The sequence below is a fragment of the Haliotis cracherodii genome, unplaced genomic scaffold, assembly GCF_022045235.1.
Source record: "Haliotis cracherodii isolate W230 unplaced genomic scaffold, xgHalCrac1.p SCAF_11, whole genome shotgun sequence".
Classification (NCBI taxonomy): domain Eukaryota; kingdom Metazoa; phylum Mollusca; class Gastropoda; order Lepetellida; family Haliotidae; genus Haliotis; species Haliotis cracherodii.
Window position 1 is genome coordinate 42,180,372 of NW_027266266.1, and position 18,806 is coordinate 42,199,177.

General features: G+C 40.6%; 1 protein-coding gene across 3 annotated transcripts in view; it reads left to right on the top strand.

Moving 5' to 3' along the window:
• The first annotated feature begins 9,946 nt into the window (after nucleotides 1-9,946).
• The window catches only part of LOC139456520 (septin-2-like), a 129,278-nt gene continuing 120,418 nt past the window's right edge, over nucleotides 9,947-18,806 (top strand). For 2 of the 3 annotated variants that reach the window (XM_071238277.1, XM_071238279.1), the window contains exon 1: nucleotides 9,947-10,186. In XM_071238277.1, the coding sequence (XP_071094378.1) occupies nucleotides 10,070-10,186 (117 nt within the window). In that variant the 5' untranslated portion in view covers nucleotides 9,947-10,069. The remainder of the gene's footprint in view (nucleotides 10,187-18,806) is intronic. The other variant, XM_071238276.1, reaches the window with a different exon arrangement.

An 18,806-nucleotide genomic window follows, 5' to 3' on the forward strand; every position in this document is an offset into this window, starting at 1 on the left:
GGTTTAAAATATTGCTTACCGGACATTTAAATTTTTCTGTCCGGACATTTTAAAAAGTATTGTCCGGACATTCTTAAATTTTGACCGGACATGATCAACATTTAGGACTAAGCAATTTCTGTCTGCAGTTGTAACACAATGAAGATTATCTACACTGACAAGCTTTGTTTGTTTTGATTTGTTCGTACCTAGAATGATAGTCCAATCGGTCAATCACTGTAATAGGCAATAAACTGAGTTGACACTGATTAATCGAGGATTTATTACTGAGAACATCTTGTTAATTTGAGTAAAATGTGTTTACAACTGTACATAAATACCTTGCATCATCGATGTACCTCATTATCCTCACAATGCTACGATACGTAACCTCAGACAAGAAGCGAAAGCCTGACGACAGCCAGTCGACCGATGCAGATCAGTCGAGCGGATCTGCCAAACCCTCAAAGTCTGAATGATCATTTTGTAAGTCGTGGCTAACGACTTTCACTTGGTTGACATACAATGAGGATTTGCAGATTTTATTGTTTTCAGTAGCTAGTCGTATATTGAATCTTGATTGACCGCCATTTTGCTTTCTGTGACGATCGATATCAAATTTTTTTATGGTCAATAATTAAGTACAGATGAAAAAGTATTCAAATAACTATTGCTATCAACGGTAGTTTAGGATTTATGATTATATTATCTGTCTTGTTTTTAAATAATCTTTAGTTTAAAAAAAAACCTGGACTCCAGTGGTAGAGCGTCCGCCCGGAGATCCCCTCCGTGGTCTGGTGGTAGAGCGTCCGCCCGGAGACCGCCTCCGTGGTCTAGTGGTAGAGCGTCCGCCCTGAGAGCGGATGGTCCGGGGTTCGATCCCCGGCCGCGTCATACCAAAAGAAGTTAAGAGATGGTACTTGTTGTTACCCTGTCTGGCACTCGGCATTAAGGGGCTAAAACAAGGAAAGGTCGGCTCGGCGTCAGTGTACTGTGTCTGCTTGGGGTATTCATGTTAAACTGCAGCATGGTATCTCAGTGAGCTAGCACTATAAATCGGCATCAGTCCTGACTAGTACAAGCAGCCACACACACACACACATGTACATGCACGTCGCTATATAAGTGCAATAATCGTTAAACCCCATTTCACCTCACCTCCATGTCCAGCACAACTGCCCAACATAAACATGCCGAGCTGAAGAACCTCACTCACGCCTGCCCTGCAGCTCAGTGAGGTCCCCCTCACTCCATGTCCAGTCCACCATAAAAAGGGCGAGCTGAAGAACCTCACTCACCCCTGCCCTGCAACTCAGTGAGGTCTTTTTCCATGTTTATGTCTTAACTCTTGCCTTATGTGGCCCTGTGTTTCCAGTTATCTGCGGGTCTTGAGACAGGTGTTGTCTGTAATTAGCAGGAAGTGATGGTTGTAACCTGTAGTGAAGTCACTCGGGTGTGTCTGGCCCTTCCGCTAACACCTCCATTGCTGGGCTTGCACTTGTCTGTCTCCATGACCCTAGAGAGTTAACTGAAAAATGAAGGGTTTCGCTATATGTTATCATTATAAGGACTAGTTGACTAAAAATGTTAGTTTATACCACGGAGAATCACTCAGTTTAAATCATTTGGAGGAATGTCTTTTGAAGAATTTAATGCTTCTATCAAATCTTATACTTCAGGTATTTGGGGTAATAAAGAATTTAACTGTGTTAATGCCATTCAAAATAGAGCCGCTTGTTTTTCTTGGGAGTAAGTAATAAAAGGCCAAATCTTGCCTCTCAAGGGGGAAATGGGATGGATATTGTCTTTTACAAAACAAACATTTGAGGCTGTTCTTTTTTTTGAAAGAAATATACTTATCTGTGCCTTGTAGATTTTCTTTTATTGTCAAAAATTGGTCCTTAAAATTTTAAAATCTTGGGATAATACTGTTCTGAAAATGCTGAATAATATACAGCTACCATTTCAAAATCATATCCTCCACTCAATTTCTTTTTTTGAGAATCAACTTGAAATTATTATTCATGAAAATTGGTAAATCAACTGTGGAATGATACTAGTCTCACAAATGGTAACAAACTTAGAACATATAGTTTATTTGAGACAACACTACATGTTTCATTATGTACTTTGGAACGCCTCCGAGGTCTAGTGGTAAAGATCGTCCGACCATAGAGCAGAAGGTCCGGGGTTCGATCCATGGCCACATCATACCAAAACACATTATAATGGTACTTGTTGTTACCCTAAGTGGTTAAAACAAGGACTTGTCGGCTCGAATTTAGGATACTGTGTCTGAGTAGGGTATTCATGTTTAACTGCGGCATGGTATCTCAGTGGGCTAGCACTATAAATCGGCATCAGTCCGGACTAGTACAAGCAGCCACACAAACAAACAAACACACGCACATGCTTGCACGTCACTATATAAGTGCAATAATCTTGGATGTGACATTAAACCCCATTTGACCTCACCTCACCATGTACGATGTGTTTTGGATAGATCTCGCTAAATTAAGATGTGGAACTCTACCTTTAGAAATAGAATTAGACCACTCTTCTTGTCCGAAAACTCCAATTAAATAACAGAATATGTAAATTTTATGCCTCCTCTGCTATAAGGGATGATGTGCATTTTCACTCCTCGTGTGAGTGTTGCGGTGACCTGAGGCAACACATATTTGACCTTGCTACGGAAATGAATCTGCTAGTCACACTAATATTGTCCATTGACCAGTTTACATTTATTATGTCAAGTAAAGAATTATGTCATCCTTTAGCTGCATGTGTTCAATCTTCATTTAAACAAAGAAAACAGTAGAACTAAGTTATTATTATCTGACACTTGTAATGTTTTTTAAACCTAACAATTAATCAGGTCTTTGAAAGGTATTTAGAAGTGATACACATAAGGAAGAGAATTTATGCATGTCAACTTCTTTATTATGATGAACACAGCGTTTCGGAGTAAATACTTATTCCTTCGTCAAGTGAATGAATGCTAGGAAGCCGAGAGCATATATATGTACCTGTTAGAACAACCAAAGTAATGAGATAACAAAGGTGGAAACTTTACAGGGGAAGCCAACAGCGCTGATAGGTGATTAGCAATGGATTAGGCAGGAGTCAAATTATCACTGATTGTAAAAAGCAATGGACCAAGGGAAGGCAGGGGGTATTTTTTCTGCGCATATTCAATTATTTTTTTTCTCCAAAATACTGAATCCGCACTATACTCAAGAAAATATGGCACTCCTTCATCAGATGAATGAATGCCATGATACAGAAGGCATCTGTTTATGTAAGGACAACAGAATTAATAAATCAATCTTACATGTCCTTACATGAACATATATATGCTTTGTCTCATGGCATTCATTCACCTGATGAAGGGGTAAGCATATACTCCGAAACGTTGTGTTCCTCATAATAAAGAAGTTGACATCCATATATTCTCTTCCCTAACAGTTAATATTCACATCTTCAAGGAGGGTATTGTATGGTTTTGATTATTGCTTAATGCCTGTTATAAAACATGGAAATTCTGTTCCAAAATAATTATTTTATAAAAATGTATTTTAACGTTTTTTGTCGAGTCTCATAAGACATAGCTGGAAAGTAGTTTTACATTATATTTTATATATTGTTTCTTTCTTAATGTACACTTTGTGACACATTAATAAACTATGTCTCATCGTATCTTATCTCTAGGAGGTCTTTTTTCATGTTTATGTCTTCTCCCTTGCCTAATGTGGCCCTGAGGTTCCAATTCTCTCCTGGTCTTGTCAGGTGTTGTCTGTAATTAACAGGAAGTGATTGTTGTAACCGGAGGTGTGTCTGGCCGTTTCATTAACACCTCCATCACAGGGCTTGCACTTGTCTGTCTTCATGACCCTAGAGAATAAATTGAAAAATGAATCCATCTCAAATCTAGAATGATTTGAACAGTCTAGATTGCCTCAGCTCTAGGCGTGAAATTAAGCATTGTTCTTAGCATCCTTTAGATTTTAATCTTAAATTTTAATTTTAAATTTTAATCATGTTAGTCTAGGTTTTGCACGGGCTTGAAGAGACTTAAACAATTTCACATCTGTCTAGGTATTTTTGATAATACCTTGAATTTATTTTGTTAGAATCAGCCTTCTTTTTTTTTTCTTAAGAAGGGATAAGTTTCCTGAAAAAGCCTTGATTTTTCCAAACAATATCTATCTCAAGTAAGTAACCTGATTTAAAAAAAAAAAAATTATTGTTGAAAAGATCTGTTGAATACTGTAAGAAACTTTAAAGAAAATAATTTGTTTTGATGGCCTTGATTTAGGAGGAAGTGTTGAACTATGTGACTGAAACTTTGTACAAAAACCTGCACTAGAAGCTGCAAAGGCTGTCCCACTAACACCCCATAACTTACTCTTCTGATTTGCAATCAATTTAGGCTGTTCCTTTAACAGCCCCACAAAACATTCAGCTGAGGAGCAATCAGCTGAGTAGACAAAAAGATTATAGATAACAGCTTCTTTATTATATTGAGTAGCGACGTTTCGGTACAGATCCTTAAAACCGACACCCATCTGACATGATCTCATGATCAGTCGGCTATTAAGGCTGTTCTACCAACACTCCACAACCTACTCATCGGATCTGCCCTAAAGTGGCAAATGTCATACCACACTATCCTCCCAAATTGACCTGACATTCTGTTATGTAATTGAAATACTGTTCCAAGTATCAACATAAGACAGGGTACAAGAACTGATTAGATTTTCAAGGTCAGATTTTGTTGTTAATATTCTTCTTAAAACAACACCAACACGGTCTAAATACTTCCCACCGAGAATAAAGCCAAAAGCTCAGTACCTTTTGGAGATATACACTATCTAGAAAACTAAAAATTGTTATGTTAAGACATGCATTGATAAAGAATTAAGTAGTCTAGTATTGTATCTTGAAACCAATATGGATGGGAACAGGTAAATCAGTGAACTGTGCCAACATTGGCGGATTCATTCGGAAGATTAAAGAAAAAAACATAGTTCTCAATGCTCGAGTATTTGCTTACGTTGCATTACCATCAACATCAAAGCAGTGTGCTTTAGCACAATAAAAATCAATGTAAGATGTTAGATCCAAATGGAGCAGGAAATGGTGTATTCTGAACAACTTGTATTCCTTTCAAAGGTAATCACACCAGCTCCTTCCCTCCCGAGGAAATGTATATTTGTTCAAGCACCCTCACCGAGCCTTCTGTACAGAGACTTAATTAGCTTGCTATTCTAACCTGTCCTGGATTAAAGGTATAGATCACAAAGACAAGTAGAAAACTCTTATTTTACACACCAGAATTTGACTTGATGCAATCATTAGTTTGGTGAGTTCTAAGAAAGCGGTGTCGTCGTTAACATTTTACGTTTATTCAGGACTTTGCCTCAAGACATAACGTTGCAAGTCTGGTTTCGGGAGCAACTTCAGCTTTAAAGATAATTGTTTGGTTCCTGTTACATGTTAAAAAATGGAGATGGAAAAGAAAAGAAACCAGGTTATTAAGTAGTTTTTTTAGCTCACCTGGCTTAAAGTGGAGTGAGTTTATGTCGTGGCGAGTTTTCTGTTCGTTGTTAACTCGACATTTTCGACATTTCCCCTGAAACAACAGGGCCTGTGGAGCTGCAACTTTGAATGATCTCAGCAATGGTGTCTCTAAAAACTGTTAAGAGAATTCCGTTCCAACTTGGAACATGATTGCTGTGGTGGTCATAGTGAAAATATCATTTCTGCATGCATGGTAGACTCACATCTAGACTATGAAATGAACATATTTTACAGAAAAAAACAGTTGCTTAACTACTTAATAAAAATATAATAAAAGGGAGCCAAGAGACTCTCATCATTTTCAGACACTGCAGTCATTGAGACTTGCCAAACATTATAGACTTGCATGGGCGGTTTTGGATATATTTGTTTCAGGGTCTTAGTGACGGACTACATGTATAGTTATGACATATAATATACAGCAAGTGTGTGGTATGAGGAATAACATATGATACATGTTATTATTTGATCTACTTCGGATCTTCACGGGTCAAACCACATTGTTCAAAGTGAAGTTTTGTTTTTCCCTCCCTCAAATTGAGGTTTCTGCTTTGAGGATGTGAACATGGGGTACAGATGGTAAACATGGTAAACAGTAATTATGGTAAATGTAGGGTAAACAAGACAATGATAAACAAACAGTAAACATTGGGTAAAAATGGTTAACACACAGTAAACTGGATATAAGTCAGGTACTCCATGTACACCTTTGATATGATACCTAGGATAAACTTAGTAATGGAGGTGAAGTTGTAAACGTCTGCATCACTTTGGGCTTTCCTCACACATTAAGCTGACGCCGTGATATAATTGGAATACTGTTAAAAGCAGCGTTAAGACCAACTCACTCACTCACTCACTCAGCTGTCATGTCAGGGAGGCTGCAGTGCTGCAAGGGAGTATTTACACCACAGTTTGTGTCCACAGTAGTGATGTATGATATAGAGATACACTTTTGTATCCCTATATGAGGATTTACAACCCCTGTATTGTGATACAATACTTTACATTACAAGTTATATTTAAGTTAGAAGAAGGTGAATAATAACAGAAACTATTCAACCACAAGCTCACACAGATTCTATAGTGTTTTCTGATGGGTTGTTAGCAGCATTAATAGCTCATGGGGTCCGAAGGACCAAGGTGAGCTTATGCCATACCGTGGCGTCTATCGTCCGGCCGTACGTCAACAATTTATTTAAACGACTTCTTCTTCTGAAACACTAACTGGAAATTAACGAAATTTGACTGGAAGCATCCCTAGGTGGTGGGGATTCAAAATTGTACAAATGGTGTTTCTGACCCCTCCTAGGGGCTGAGGGGCGGGGCCAAATAGGGGTAATTTGGCTATATTGATTTAGACAACTGCTTCTCTGGAACTAAGAGATAGATATCAACCATATTTGATTGGAAGCATCCTTAAGTGGTGAGGATTCAAAATTGTACAAACGGTGGGGCTGACCCCCCAAGGAGCTGAGGGGCGGGGCCAAATAGGGGTAATTTGGCTATATTGCTTTAAACTTCTTCTCTGGACTCGACTTCTTCTGCAGTATTATATATGTGTACAATGCAAATGTATATTTTGTCATGATCGCGTAAATATCCAGGTGAGCGAAACAGACCCTATGGGCCTCTTGTGTTCACAGTGCCCTCTATCCCATATGTGTCTGCCCTAGAATATCCCATCATTGATTTTAAAAAAATGATTAGGGGTTGTGATTCGCCTACAAAAGGAAAGAATATCAACTTGTGACAAAAGAAGTGAATCGTTGTGACCCTTTAGGGGCGGTCGGGTAGCCTAGTGGTTAAAGCGTTCGCTCATCACGCCGAAGACCTGGGTTCTATTCCCGAATTGGGTACAATGTGTGAAGCCCATTTCTGGTGTACAATGTCCCCCCCGTGATATCGCTGGAATATTGCTGAAAGTGACGTTAACCCATACTCACTCACTCACTCACTCACTCACTCACTCACTCACTCACTCAGCCATCCACCCACTCACTCACTCACTGACTCACTCACTCACTCACCCACCCACCCACCCACCCACCCACCCACTCACTCACTCACTCACTCACTCACTAACCATACCACCCACCCACCCACCCACCCACCCACTCACTCACTCACTCACTCACTCCAGACCCTTGAATACTTTGATGTTAATGCGATGGGCCAATTTATGATAGATCGTTGAATTGAAACTGTAGCAAGCAGTGTTTGAAATAAGCAATAATGGCAGACTGCCATCAGGACCCACAGACTTTAGAAGTTGAATGCCCTGACTAAAGTCTTCAGGCCCTCATCTAAAACACTGCAGCTTATTGTGACCCATGAGTCAACACATAAATCTACTGCAGGCCACAAGGACACATACAAATTGGAAACTACAGGCCTGACACAAGATCCACCTGCCACAGGCCTATGGGCAAGCGCTGAATTCGAACACTGGTAGCAAGTCAATACTACTAATTTTAGTACTTTTTGCACTGGCACGTGAAGATTCCGGGGTAGAATAGGTCTTCAGCAACCCATTCTTGCCATAAAAGGTGACTATGCTTGTCGTAAAAGGCGACTAACGTGATCGGGTGGTCAGGCTCGCTGACTTGGTTGATGCATGTCATCGATCCCAATTGCGTGGATCGATACTCATGATGTAAATCACTGGATTGTCTGGTCAAGACTCGATTATTTTACAGACCGCCGTCATATAGCTGGAATATTGCTGAGTGCGGCGTTAAACAACAAACAAACACAAACTTTTTGCACTAAATTGTCTCATTGGGCTGTATTTCCGTTGTGTTTGTATATCATAATTCTGAAGGTATTAAATTTAGTGATTCTGAGATAACTGCTTCTGATGCTTTTCCCAATGTCTGTTTCAGACATTTAGCTTTTTTGCTGGCACTTTAGATAATAAATGTAACTTGCTTTGGGAGTGCTGTCTTCTTGCAGACAAAAAAAAATTCATTCCTTTGTCAGACATGATTTCCTTTTGGCCATTATTCATTATAAGTCATTATTAGATGTCAAGTTAAAAGATTTTATCAAATTTCCCCCTGTAGAAAATACCGGTTCCCAAATTACAGAATTTAAAAAAAAAAATACTGTTTCGTTGTCACTTGGTCAAAGTTAATTGTAGTAAACATGTTGTCTTTTATTCTCTGTCAAGCAAAGAGTTCCTTATTTCAAGAACATTAAACTTTACTTAAATGCCTGAAATATTAATTGAAACTGTTTAATTATCTAAAAGGGTTATTATTCTGTATACAGAGATTGTTTCTTGGCTATGAAAGAATTCTGATAACTATAGCTGGCAGAGTCAGTGAGTTTGCTATGGTGCATGTTCGGGCTGGGACTGGTAACTCCGGTACTCGGGTGGGTACTGAGTAGGACCCGGGAACCCACAGGACTACCCGGACCCGTGATTATATTGTTTATCGCGAAAATCATCAACTCACTGGTTACCCCTTAAGTGATAAACTGACATCTAGTCTTTGAAGAAACATATTTTACAGAAAAAAACAGTCGTTAAATTATAATTTAAAATATAATAAAAGGCGCCCAGAAACTTTCTTCATTTTCAGATTTCCTGATACTGCAGTAATCTAGACTTGCCAAACATTATAGACTTGCATGGGCTGTATTGGGTATATTTGTTTCAGGGTCTGTGTGACAGACTTTATGACTTTAGCACTATAAAACTGGCATTAGTCTAGACTAGAAAATAATACTTATACAAGAAACAAATTTAAAAAAACCGAACCCACCTCCCTTGTGTTGTGGTAGAGCATCCGCCCGGAGAGCAGAAGGTCCAGTGTTCGGACGTAAGAGACGTTAAAAGATGGTATTTGTTGTTACCCTGTCTGGCGCTCGGCATTAAGGGGCTAAAACAAGGACTGGTCGGCTCGGAGTCAGTATACTGTGTCTGAGTGGGGTATTCATGTTAAACTGCGGCGTGGTATCTCAGTGAGCTAGCACTATAAATCGGCATCAGTCCGGACTAGTACAAGCAGCCACACACATACACACATGTGCATGCACGTCGCTATATAAGTGCAATAATCTTGGACGCGACGTTAAACCCCATTTCACCTTACCTCACCTCACAAAACAAAAAACTAAAATAATTTTTAAGAGGAATAATTTTTGTAAGAAATTAAGTCACATGAGATTCACACAGAAAAGTTTCAATATATAAATTTAAATTATACTTCCTTAAATGAAGGAAGTGTATCGTTTAGGTGTCAATATCCCTGCCATAACCAACACAACTAGTATTTCAGTGCAGGGCAGGCTTAATTACTGTGTTCACTTTCTCAAGTAGGTTGTCTAAAAAGGAAGACTTTTTATCGGATATTTCATTGTTGCATTGGCTTTTGATATGGAAATGCTCTGAACAACAATATGAAAGTGTAACAGTGATATTAAACCTTTGGACCGCATCTATGCTGTTTAGTCACCTCCATCAAAACTTGTGTCCCAGAATTACAGAGGTTATTTTACAATGTGGGCCAGTGCCTTTCAAGCGGATAACCGCAAAATTGTTCGACGCAGCTTAAATATAACCAGCGAGCAACAGCAACAGCAGCAACAGCAGCAACAACAGCAACAACAACAACAGGTAAAGCACTGGTTTGTTATTGCTGTGAGATTTGGGAAAGGGGATTGTTTTCTAGCAATTACAGACGGCCAGTCTTCTTGAGCCAAAGTGGGGGTCTCAGCATTGTATGTGTTCTTTCTGTTGGGTTTCTGTTTGCCTGTGATCATGGTAATTAGTCGTTGGGAAGAAAGGATGTTTTATTTATAAGATTCGACAAGAATCTGGAATTGAGGAAACTATTGTATGTTTTTCTTGGTGGGGTAGAAGAAAGATAGCAAATATCAGGGAAGTAATTCACATGTTCAGATAATGCACTCGGCCTTGAGTTAACAACTGCAGTGTGTACATGATTCAGAATAGTTTATAATTTGAGAAATGTCCTGAGTCAAATCTCTCAATTTGTCTACCATGTGAAAGCAGAAGCATCGCTCTGACTGTTTTGGGACAGTGGGGTAGTTCGGTCTGACCGTTTTGGGACAGTGGGGTAGTTCGCTCTGACCGTTTTGGGACAGTGGGGTAGTTCGCTCTGACCGTTTTGGGACAGTGGGGTAGTTTGCTCTGACTGTTTTGGGACAGTGGGGTAGTTCGCTCTGACTGTTTTGGGACAGTGGGGTAGTTCGCTGTGACTGTTTTGGGACAGTGGGGTAGTTCGCTCTGACTGTTTTGGGACAGTGGGGTAGTTCGCTCTGACCGTTTTGGGACAGTGGGGTAGTTCGCTCTGACCGTTTTGGGACAGTTGGGTAGTTTGCTCTGACTGTTTTGGGACAGTGGGGTAGTTCGCTCTGACCGTTTTGGGACAGTGGGGTAGTTCGCTCTGACCGTTTTGGGACAGTGGGGTAGTTCGCACTGACTGTTTTGGGACAGTGGGGTAGTTCGCTCTGACTGTTTTGGGACAGTTGGGTAGTTCGCTCTGACCGTTTTGGGACAGTGGGGTAGTTCGCTCTGACCGTTTTGGGACAGTGGGGTAGTTCGCTCTGACCGTTTTGGGACAGTGGGGTAGTTCGCTCTGACCGTTTTGGGACAGTGGGGTAGTTCGCTCTGACCGTTTTGGGACAGTGGGGTAGTTCGCTCTGACCGTTGAAGACCTTCAGGGATACAATGTGTGAAGCCCATTGCTGGTGTCCCCTACAGGAATACTGCTGGAATATTGCTAAGAGCGGTGTGAAACCAAGCTCATTCACACTCTCCGTGACCATTATCATCTCTTTCTGATAGTAAACGAGCTGAATGTCATCTTCGGATATACTACACAACTTTTGATAGGGATAATTGGTTGTGTCAGATATATCTGACATAAACTTGACACATTATGAGTCCCAGATCAAGTACTGTTTATCAAAACACAAGACAAAAATTCCCCATCAAAAGTGGATTGGTATAAGGGACAGAGGGCTGACTTAGTAGGTAAAGTGTTTTCTCGTCACTCCAAAGGCCTGGGTGAGATTCCATGCTTTTGAAGCCCATTTCTGGTGTCCCTCGCTATAGTGCTGGAATATTGACACAAGCAGCCAATATTGGCCCCAGATAAACTTTTCAGCCTTTGGGTATTTATTTGTAAGTTATTATTCACATTGGGTATTGATAGTTTTCTTTGGGTATTCGATATATTTTTCCACCCTTGGATGAAGTCTTGTGGGTATTTTTAATGGTCGGACTTTCTTTAATAATTCTGCTAAATATGTTGTTTCAGTTGACTTCTAAGTTGTATTTTTCCACCCTTGGATCAAGTCTTGTGGGTATTTTTAATGGTTGGACTTTCTTTAATAATTCTGCTAAATATGTTGTTTCAGTTGACTTCTAACTTGTATCTGTTTGAGTGATGGCCCAAGTGTGTGACGTCGCAAAATTCACAACAGCAAATGTACTCATCTAAATGATAATAAGCGAGACATGGTGCCTTTTATTGCATTATTCAATGCAGTATGTGTGATGCCAGCATTCAATGAAGTAAAAATAGATCTGTAAATAGATTCTTGATTAGAATAGGTCCTAAGTACCTCAAATGTTGTGAAATCTGACCAAAAACAAATGGGGATTCGGAGGTGGCAGGAATTTTGTTCTGGGTGGCATAAAATCTCTCCTCACTCACCTATTACCAACCATGCTGCCCCCTCACATGACAGGGCGCAATGATGTCTGTAATGTGTTCAAGACACGCAATAAACCACACAAGATGAAATAATCTGGAAACATTTACACCATGTCTTTGACAATGTGTGATTTCTGAAGATGCTTTTTCATGACCACATCATTGTCAGCCTCTCAGAAGATCAATACCACAGCTTTCAGGACAGAAACTAACCAGGAACCTTCCCTGTTTCTTTGATTATACATATGAGAGGCGTCAACTTCCGTGGCACCAGTGCCATTATGGTTTGAAAAGGTCGGCCTACCTGACCGGCCTCAGAATAGGTGCCTGACATGCATGGTGTTTCTCAGTGTCTGATAGTCATGGCTCCCCTGGTGTCAGCACAAAGACTGTCTGTCTTGGCCCCTGCATCGCTACAGCCACACTCAGGTCAGTCTGACCAATACACAAGCAGACAAGGGAGGTCTTGGCCCTAAACCTGTATTGACAGACACAGGATTCTTGGCCCTAAACTTGTATTGCAGTATTGAATGTCTGTGTCCAGTTTCCCCAAATGACAGAAAGACTAAGATCTGTCTTGGCCCTAAACCCGTATGGACACGGATAGATACATTGGTCTGTCATGACCCTGAACCTGTATAGACAGATAGATACACTTGTCTGTCCTGATCCTGAACCTGTATAGACACAGGTGTGTCATGGCCCTGAACCTGTATAGACACGGGTGTGTCATGGCCATGAACCTGTATAGACAGCGGTCTATCATGGCCCTGAACCTGCATAGACGCACATCTGTGATAGCCCTATAAAAAAAAGGTAGTGCTTGTTTCAAGTATTTCAAAATGTGCTTCCATATCTACGAGATGATTTTGAAAAGTAGCTAACCAAAATCAGCCAATCCATTGTCAATGATAAAAACACAGTTTAAGCATTTGTATGCCTGAATGTTTGGGAATGTATGCCCTTCATATTTGGTTTAGCTAAAGGTTCCAGCACAAACTGATATCTCGTACCTCCATTCAAGCAACGAAAACAATGCATATTCCTTTGTCTGGGTATGCAGACATACCTCCTCCTGGAGCAGTTGGTGGAAATTAATTATGCATTAAGTGTGGTTTGCGACCAGCTCCGATATGTGTGATAATGATATTTCAAGTTCCTGCAGATAATATTATTACTATTGATCCCCAGTGTTCCCGGTAGACGGTGCAAAACTCATGTTGGAGCCCCCGAAGAATATTACCGACTTCACATCCTTTTTATGGACAGTGATGGAATTGAAAGCAGTCTTCATTCCCCTTCTGCCTTGGCATCAGGAACCCTGTTTCTTGTCATAGAATAGTTACTGAAGTTATGTTCCCTTGGAGACATGAAACAGAAAATTGCCTGATTTTGAGTGTGAATAAAACATGTTAATTGCATTTATTTTCAGTTTGCTAACGAGAAAGAATATGATTCACCCTGCAGTTATGACAAAGATCCCTTGGGTAAAGTGTTGGGGACTAAGGTGTGGGATGTGTGGGATTCACCCCCTAGTCAGGGAAATACATCGTACATGTGTATTATCTCCTGGGTGAGGTACACTGATTGCGAGACTCACCCCACAATAGATGTATACATTCACCTGTATAATCCCCTGGGTGAGGTACACTATGGTGATTGCGGGATTCACCCCACAGTTAGGGATATACATGCACCTGTATAATCCCCTGGGTGAGGTACATTGGTGGTGATTGCGGGACTCACCCCACAGTTAGGGATATACATGCACCTGTATAATCCCCTGGGTGAGGTACACTGGTGGTGATTGCGGGACTCGCCACACAGTTAGGGATATACATGCACCTGTATAATCCCCTGGGTGAGGTACACTGGTGGTGATTGCGGGACTCGCCACACAGTTAGGGATATACATGCACCTGTATAATCCCCTGGGTGAGGTACACTGGTGGTGATTGCGGGACTCGCCACACAGTTAGGGATAAACATGCACCTGTATAATCCCCTGGGTTAGGTACACTGGTGGTGATTGCGGGACTCACCCCACAGTTAGGGATATACATGCACCTGTATAATCCCCTGGGTGAGGTGCAGGTGACACACATGCATACATTGTGACCAGCCAATCCTCATACGTTGCTGGCTGTTTTGACAAGCCGTGGAGCACTTGGGCCCCTTTTACCCCGTAGTCCCCATTAGGGCTGGGACGAGGCCAAATTTACTACCCGGGTACCCAGACCCCTATTACCAGACCCTACCCCGGTACCCACTGTAGGTCTCAGTGGAGATGTCTCAAATTGTCCGATTGGGAACATGTTTAGCATAGCCCTGGCAAAACATATTTAGATACACGTATTAAACAATCTGTCATTCATACAATGAAATTGAATGAAGTATTATCTATATTCAACCATATGAAAAATCAGAAGGAATGGGTGCACAGTCGTTAGTGCGCGAACATTAGTGACTTGTAGTGTAACCAGGCAGTTCTAGATAAGTTTTGACATTAAGCAATATATCACGTAACTAGCCACAGGTCCGGGTTGTCCTGTGGGTACCCGGATCCTACTGAGTACCCACCCGACCCGGGTACCAGAGTTACCCGTCCCAGCCGTGGTCCCGATGTATGTATGTGACCACCCCACCCTCATTGTTGCCAGCTGTTATTACAAGCCGTAGGGGACTCCAGGGACCCCTTGTACCACGTAATACTGATGTACGCGTGTCAATGAGGCTGTCCCGTTCCTTTTTGAATGCAACATGCTATGATCATGATGACAGGCCGTTTTGAGAATATCAAGATCGTTATGTATAATATAGCCCGTTTCTGAACATGTATACATATTGTAGTTTGTAACATCAACTTTTTTATTTTGTAACTATTTGTGCCGAATACTTTTCAAGTCCACCAGTCCAAACGCCAAATGCGCTCTCAATATTAGAAGTAGGGCGCTCTTATTGGGGAAAGAGTTGAAAGATCATAAATTTTGTGATTTATGCTGACAGCCTCAAATAATACAAAAAAAACGTCTGTGTGTTTTATATCTTTCCAGAATTTAATTGCCTGTAATTAAGGGTGCATTTAAAACACGAGTGCATATTATACACTAATAAATAAGTCTTGTGTACATTGACCAATCGGAAGGGTGCTAATTGGGATTGTTCACTAGCCAATCAATATATAAGCAAATATTGCCATGGGTGCTTATAAGAGCGGGCCGCTTATTACGTCAAATACGGTATATTAATCTGGCTGACATATGTTAAACTATTACAAGACTGAAGGAAATGTGATTTGGGATTGGGACAAGTGGCTTAGGCCAGAGTGTTGTCAGCACAACAAATCCAACCCCAATCATTCCCCAGAGTTTCAAGATGATATTTGCATCATTCTGTCTTTGTGTGTGAGGACATGTTGACCTGTTCTGCATCGCTAGGTCAAATGTCCAGTGGGGTTGTGAGTGCATGCTGGCTATTGATTACCTGTCCACTGCGTACTGGAAACATCGGACATGAGCAAGTCTCAACTTAAAGAGTAGACAGCTAATCATTCGGCCTTTCATGAAATTTTGGTTTCAATGAAGCACCATCTTGACCGTTTCGGAATGATTTTGCCTCGTGTCAAGGACCTTGCAACTTTGTGCCAAGATGGTATGAAATTCACATGAAAGAGAAATTTTAGGTTGGGATCAATATCATTTTGTGGTTCATGTGTTATGGTGGGCATGGGATGTGAATTACTTCCAACCAGTTTAACAAGTATCAGGTTGAAGTCATTACCATGGCTCCTCAATCAGTATATCTGCTCTCTTCTGTGAAGCAGTGAAATTGGTTGATTTTAAAAGTAATTATTACAATAAATTAGCTGACTTTATAAGCATGTGCTTCCTGGCGGCCCCTTACTGAATGAACTGATCAAAAAAGATTCTTGAATTATTTCTTGAGTTATTTTCCCAACTATCAGCTAGAGATGCCGCCCGTTACAATTTTAGCGTAATAATTGTGATTTTGAGCCTATAATTACACTATTACGCTAGCGCTCCATCAAATTAGGATTTTTGGTATTTTTTAAAAAATTATTTACCTTCATAAAATATCACAGAGGCAAATTGTTAATGCACTTCGGACAATGCTGACCAATGAGAGCCATGCTTTCATTCCCCATAGTGCTAAAATATCCATTACTTCTTGATACAAGGTCGATGATTGGTTGTTACGTTAAAACACACACAGAGCTCCAAATAAGCTGCGTATCTGCGTAAAATACGCATAAGAAATGCAGAAATACGCAGTAAAAATAAAATCCAAGCGTATCAAATCCGCAACGAACATTACAGATTCGCTACAAAAATAAAACTTGAGCGTATCATCAAAATATTGTGAAGTAACCCTGCGTATTCGATTAGCAAATCAGCAACTTATTTTGAAATTATAAACGGGCATTCCGTCAACCTTGCCAAACTCCACGATGACAGTTACATTATGATCATTTGCCATCACACTTTCTTGTGGAAGTATCGTGGTGTTTTTAAATCCTATAAAGCTCTCGAACCCACACGACACCAGTTTGCAGGGACTAGATGAATAGTGTTTTTAAATATTTAACTTAAATACCCACATGTGTAAAAACTGGTGGGTAACAGAAATTTGAATACCCAGATAGAATAACTGATACCCAATGATTTTAAAATGCATGGGTAAAATACCCACAACACCAAAAGCTTATCTGGAGCTCTGCACACACAAATTATTTTATGGATATGTGTGGGTCCGGACAGAGAACTAATTACATCTACATCTGTATTACTTCGGAACTCGAAAAACCACATTGTCTTTCTGAAAAACAGTTAATTAGTGTCACATGATGTGTGGAGCTTTGACCACATGTTGCACTCCCATCAAGGCCAGACGAAAATGTCAAAGAAAAATGCCCATCATGATAATGTTAACAATTAATTTTTTTCACTTGAAAGTACACTTTTTTACCCCATTGATTATACTAAAACTTCAATTAGGGTTGGCATCTCTGCATCATTGTTATCAGGGATTCACATAGGTTTATCTATCTTTGAGTTCTGGGGAATCTCTCTCCAAGGGGGCATTGGGGTAGCCTGGTGGTTAAAGCATTTGCTCGTCACGCCAAAGACCCGGGTTTGATTTCCTCACAGGGGCGGTCGGGTAGCCTAGTGGTGAAAGCGTTCGCTCGTCATGGCGAAGACCTGGGTTCGATTCCCGTCATGGGTACAATGTGTGAAGACCATTTCTGGTGTCCCCCGCCGTGATATTGCTGGAATATTGCTAAAAAGCGGCGTAAAACCATACTCAGTCACTCAGTCAGTGATTTCCTCACATGGTTACAATGTGTGAAACCTACTTCTGGTGTCTCCTGCCGTGATATTGCTGGAATATTGCTAAAAGTGGCGTAAAACTCATTCACCTTTTCCAATAAATGACCCGCCGTGATATTGCGGGAATATTGCTAAAAGTGGCGTAAAACTCACTCACCTCTTCCAATAAATGAACATGGGGGTCTCGGGCTGGTGACGTGTGGCACGCTTCACTTGATTTTCGTGATTTGTATTGGCCTAACGTTGGTATAAAAATTTGTTGCAATAATTGTTCTTGTATTGCGATATGTACCACAGTATGTAGCATGTGTTCTTTCATCTGAAATTCGTTATGAACCTGAATAAACCCATACCCATACTTCAGACTTCCCTTGCTCATTTGTGACAATTTTGTAGTTGTACGCCATTTTGTTTTATGTTGCTATGGTCACAAGACATGCATAACACACATATTGTGTAAAGGAAGCTGGTTGCCAATAGTTTTGCTTTTTTGATCACAGGAATCGGTTGCTAATTCCTGAGTTCAATAATTTAAGTTTGACTTGTCAGTTATGTAAACTTTACCATCAAAGCATGATTTTGAAAAACGCAGTATACCAGTATTTTCCCAACGTATTGTGATTCATATCACATGGCTGCCGATCCTGAACCGGGTTGTAACCATGTAATCGAAACTCTTCACTAACAAAATGTTTATTTCTTAAAAACGCACTTCGTCATTACCGTAAGTAATATTGCTTATTGTCGGAATGACTTGTTTCCACTTGATAAGTTTTAGCATACATGCAGCTATTTTTGTTCCTGGTAATAATAATCGCAATATTTCATGATTCTATTTCAAGTGGCGGGGACTATGGCGGTTGGAAACCCCAACTTCTGGTTATTTCAGTGCAGCGTTTCTGAATGTTATGTAACATTTGCGAAGGAGAGGCCGACTCGTCGTTATCAAGGGAGAGGGCGTTTTGACTCACACTTTTCAAGATGAATAAATTCCCCTAGGGATGTTCTGCCTGGTTTTAGCAGTTTCCTCGTCAAGCCAGAAGTGATTCTGAAATTAGTATCGATTGTAAAGTTGCCTGTCATCTATTGATTTCCAGCCCTTTAATAAGATGGCTTGCTGCTCATTGGTGCATGTGCACCATACTTGTCCCCGACCTTGGAGTTGAAGCCCCATGTGTGCAGCGGTATTGGGCTTTACAAGGAC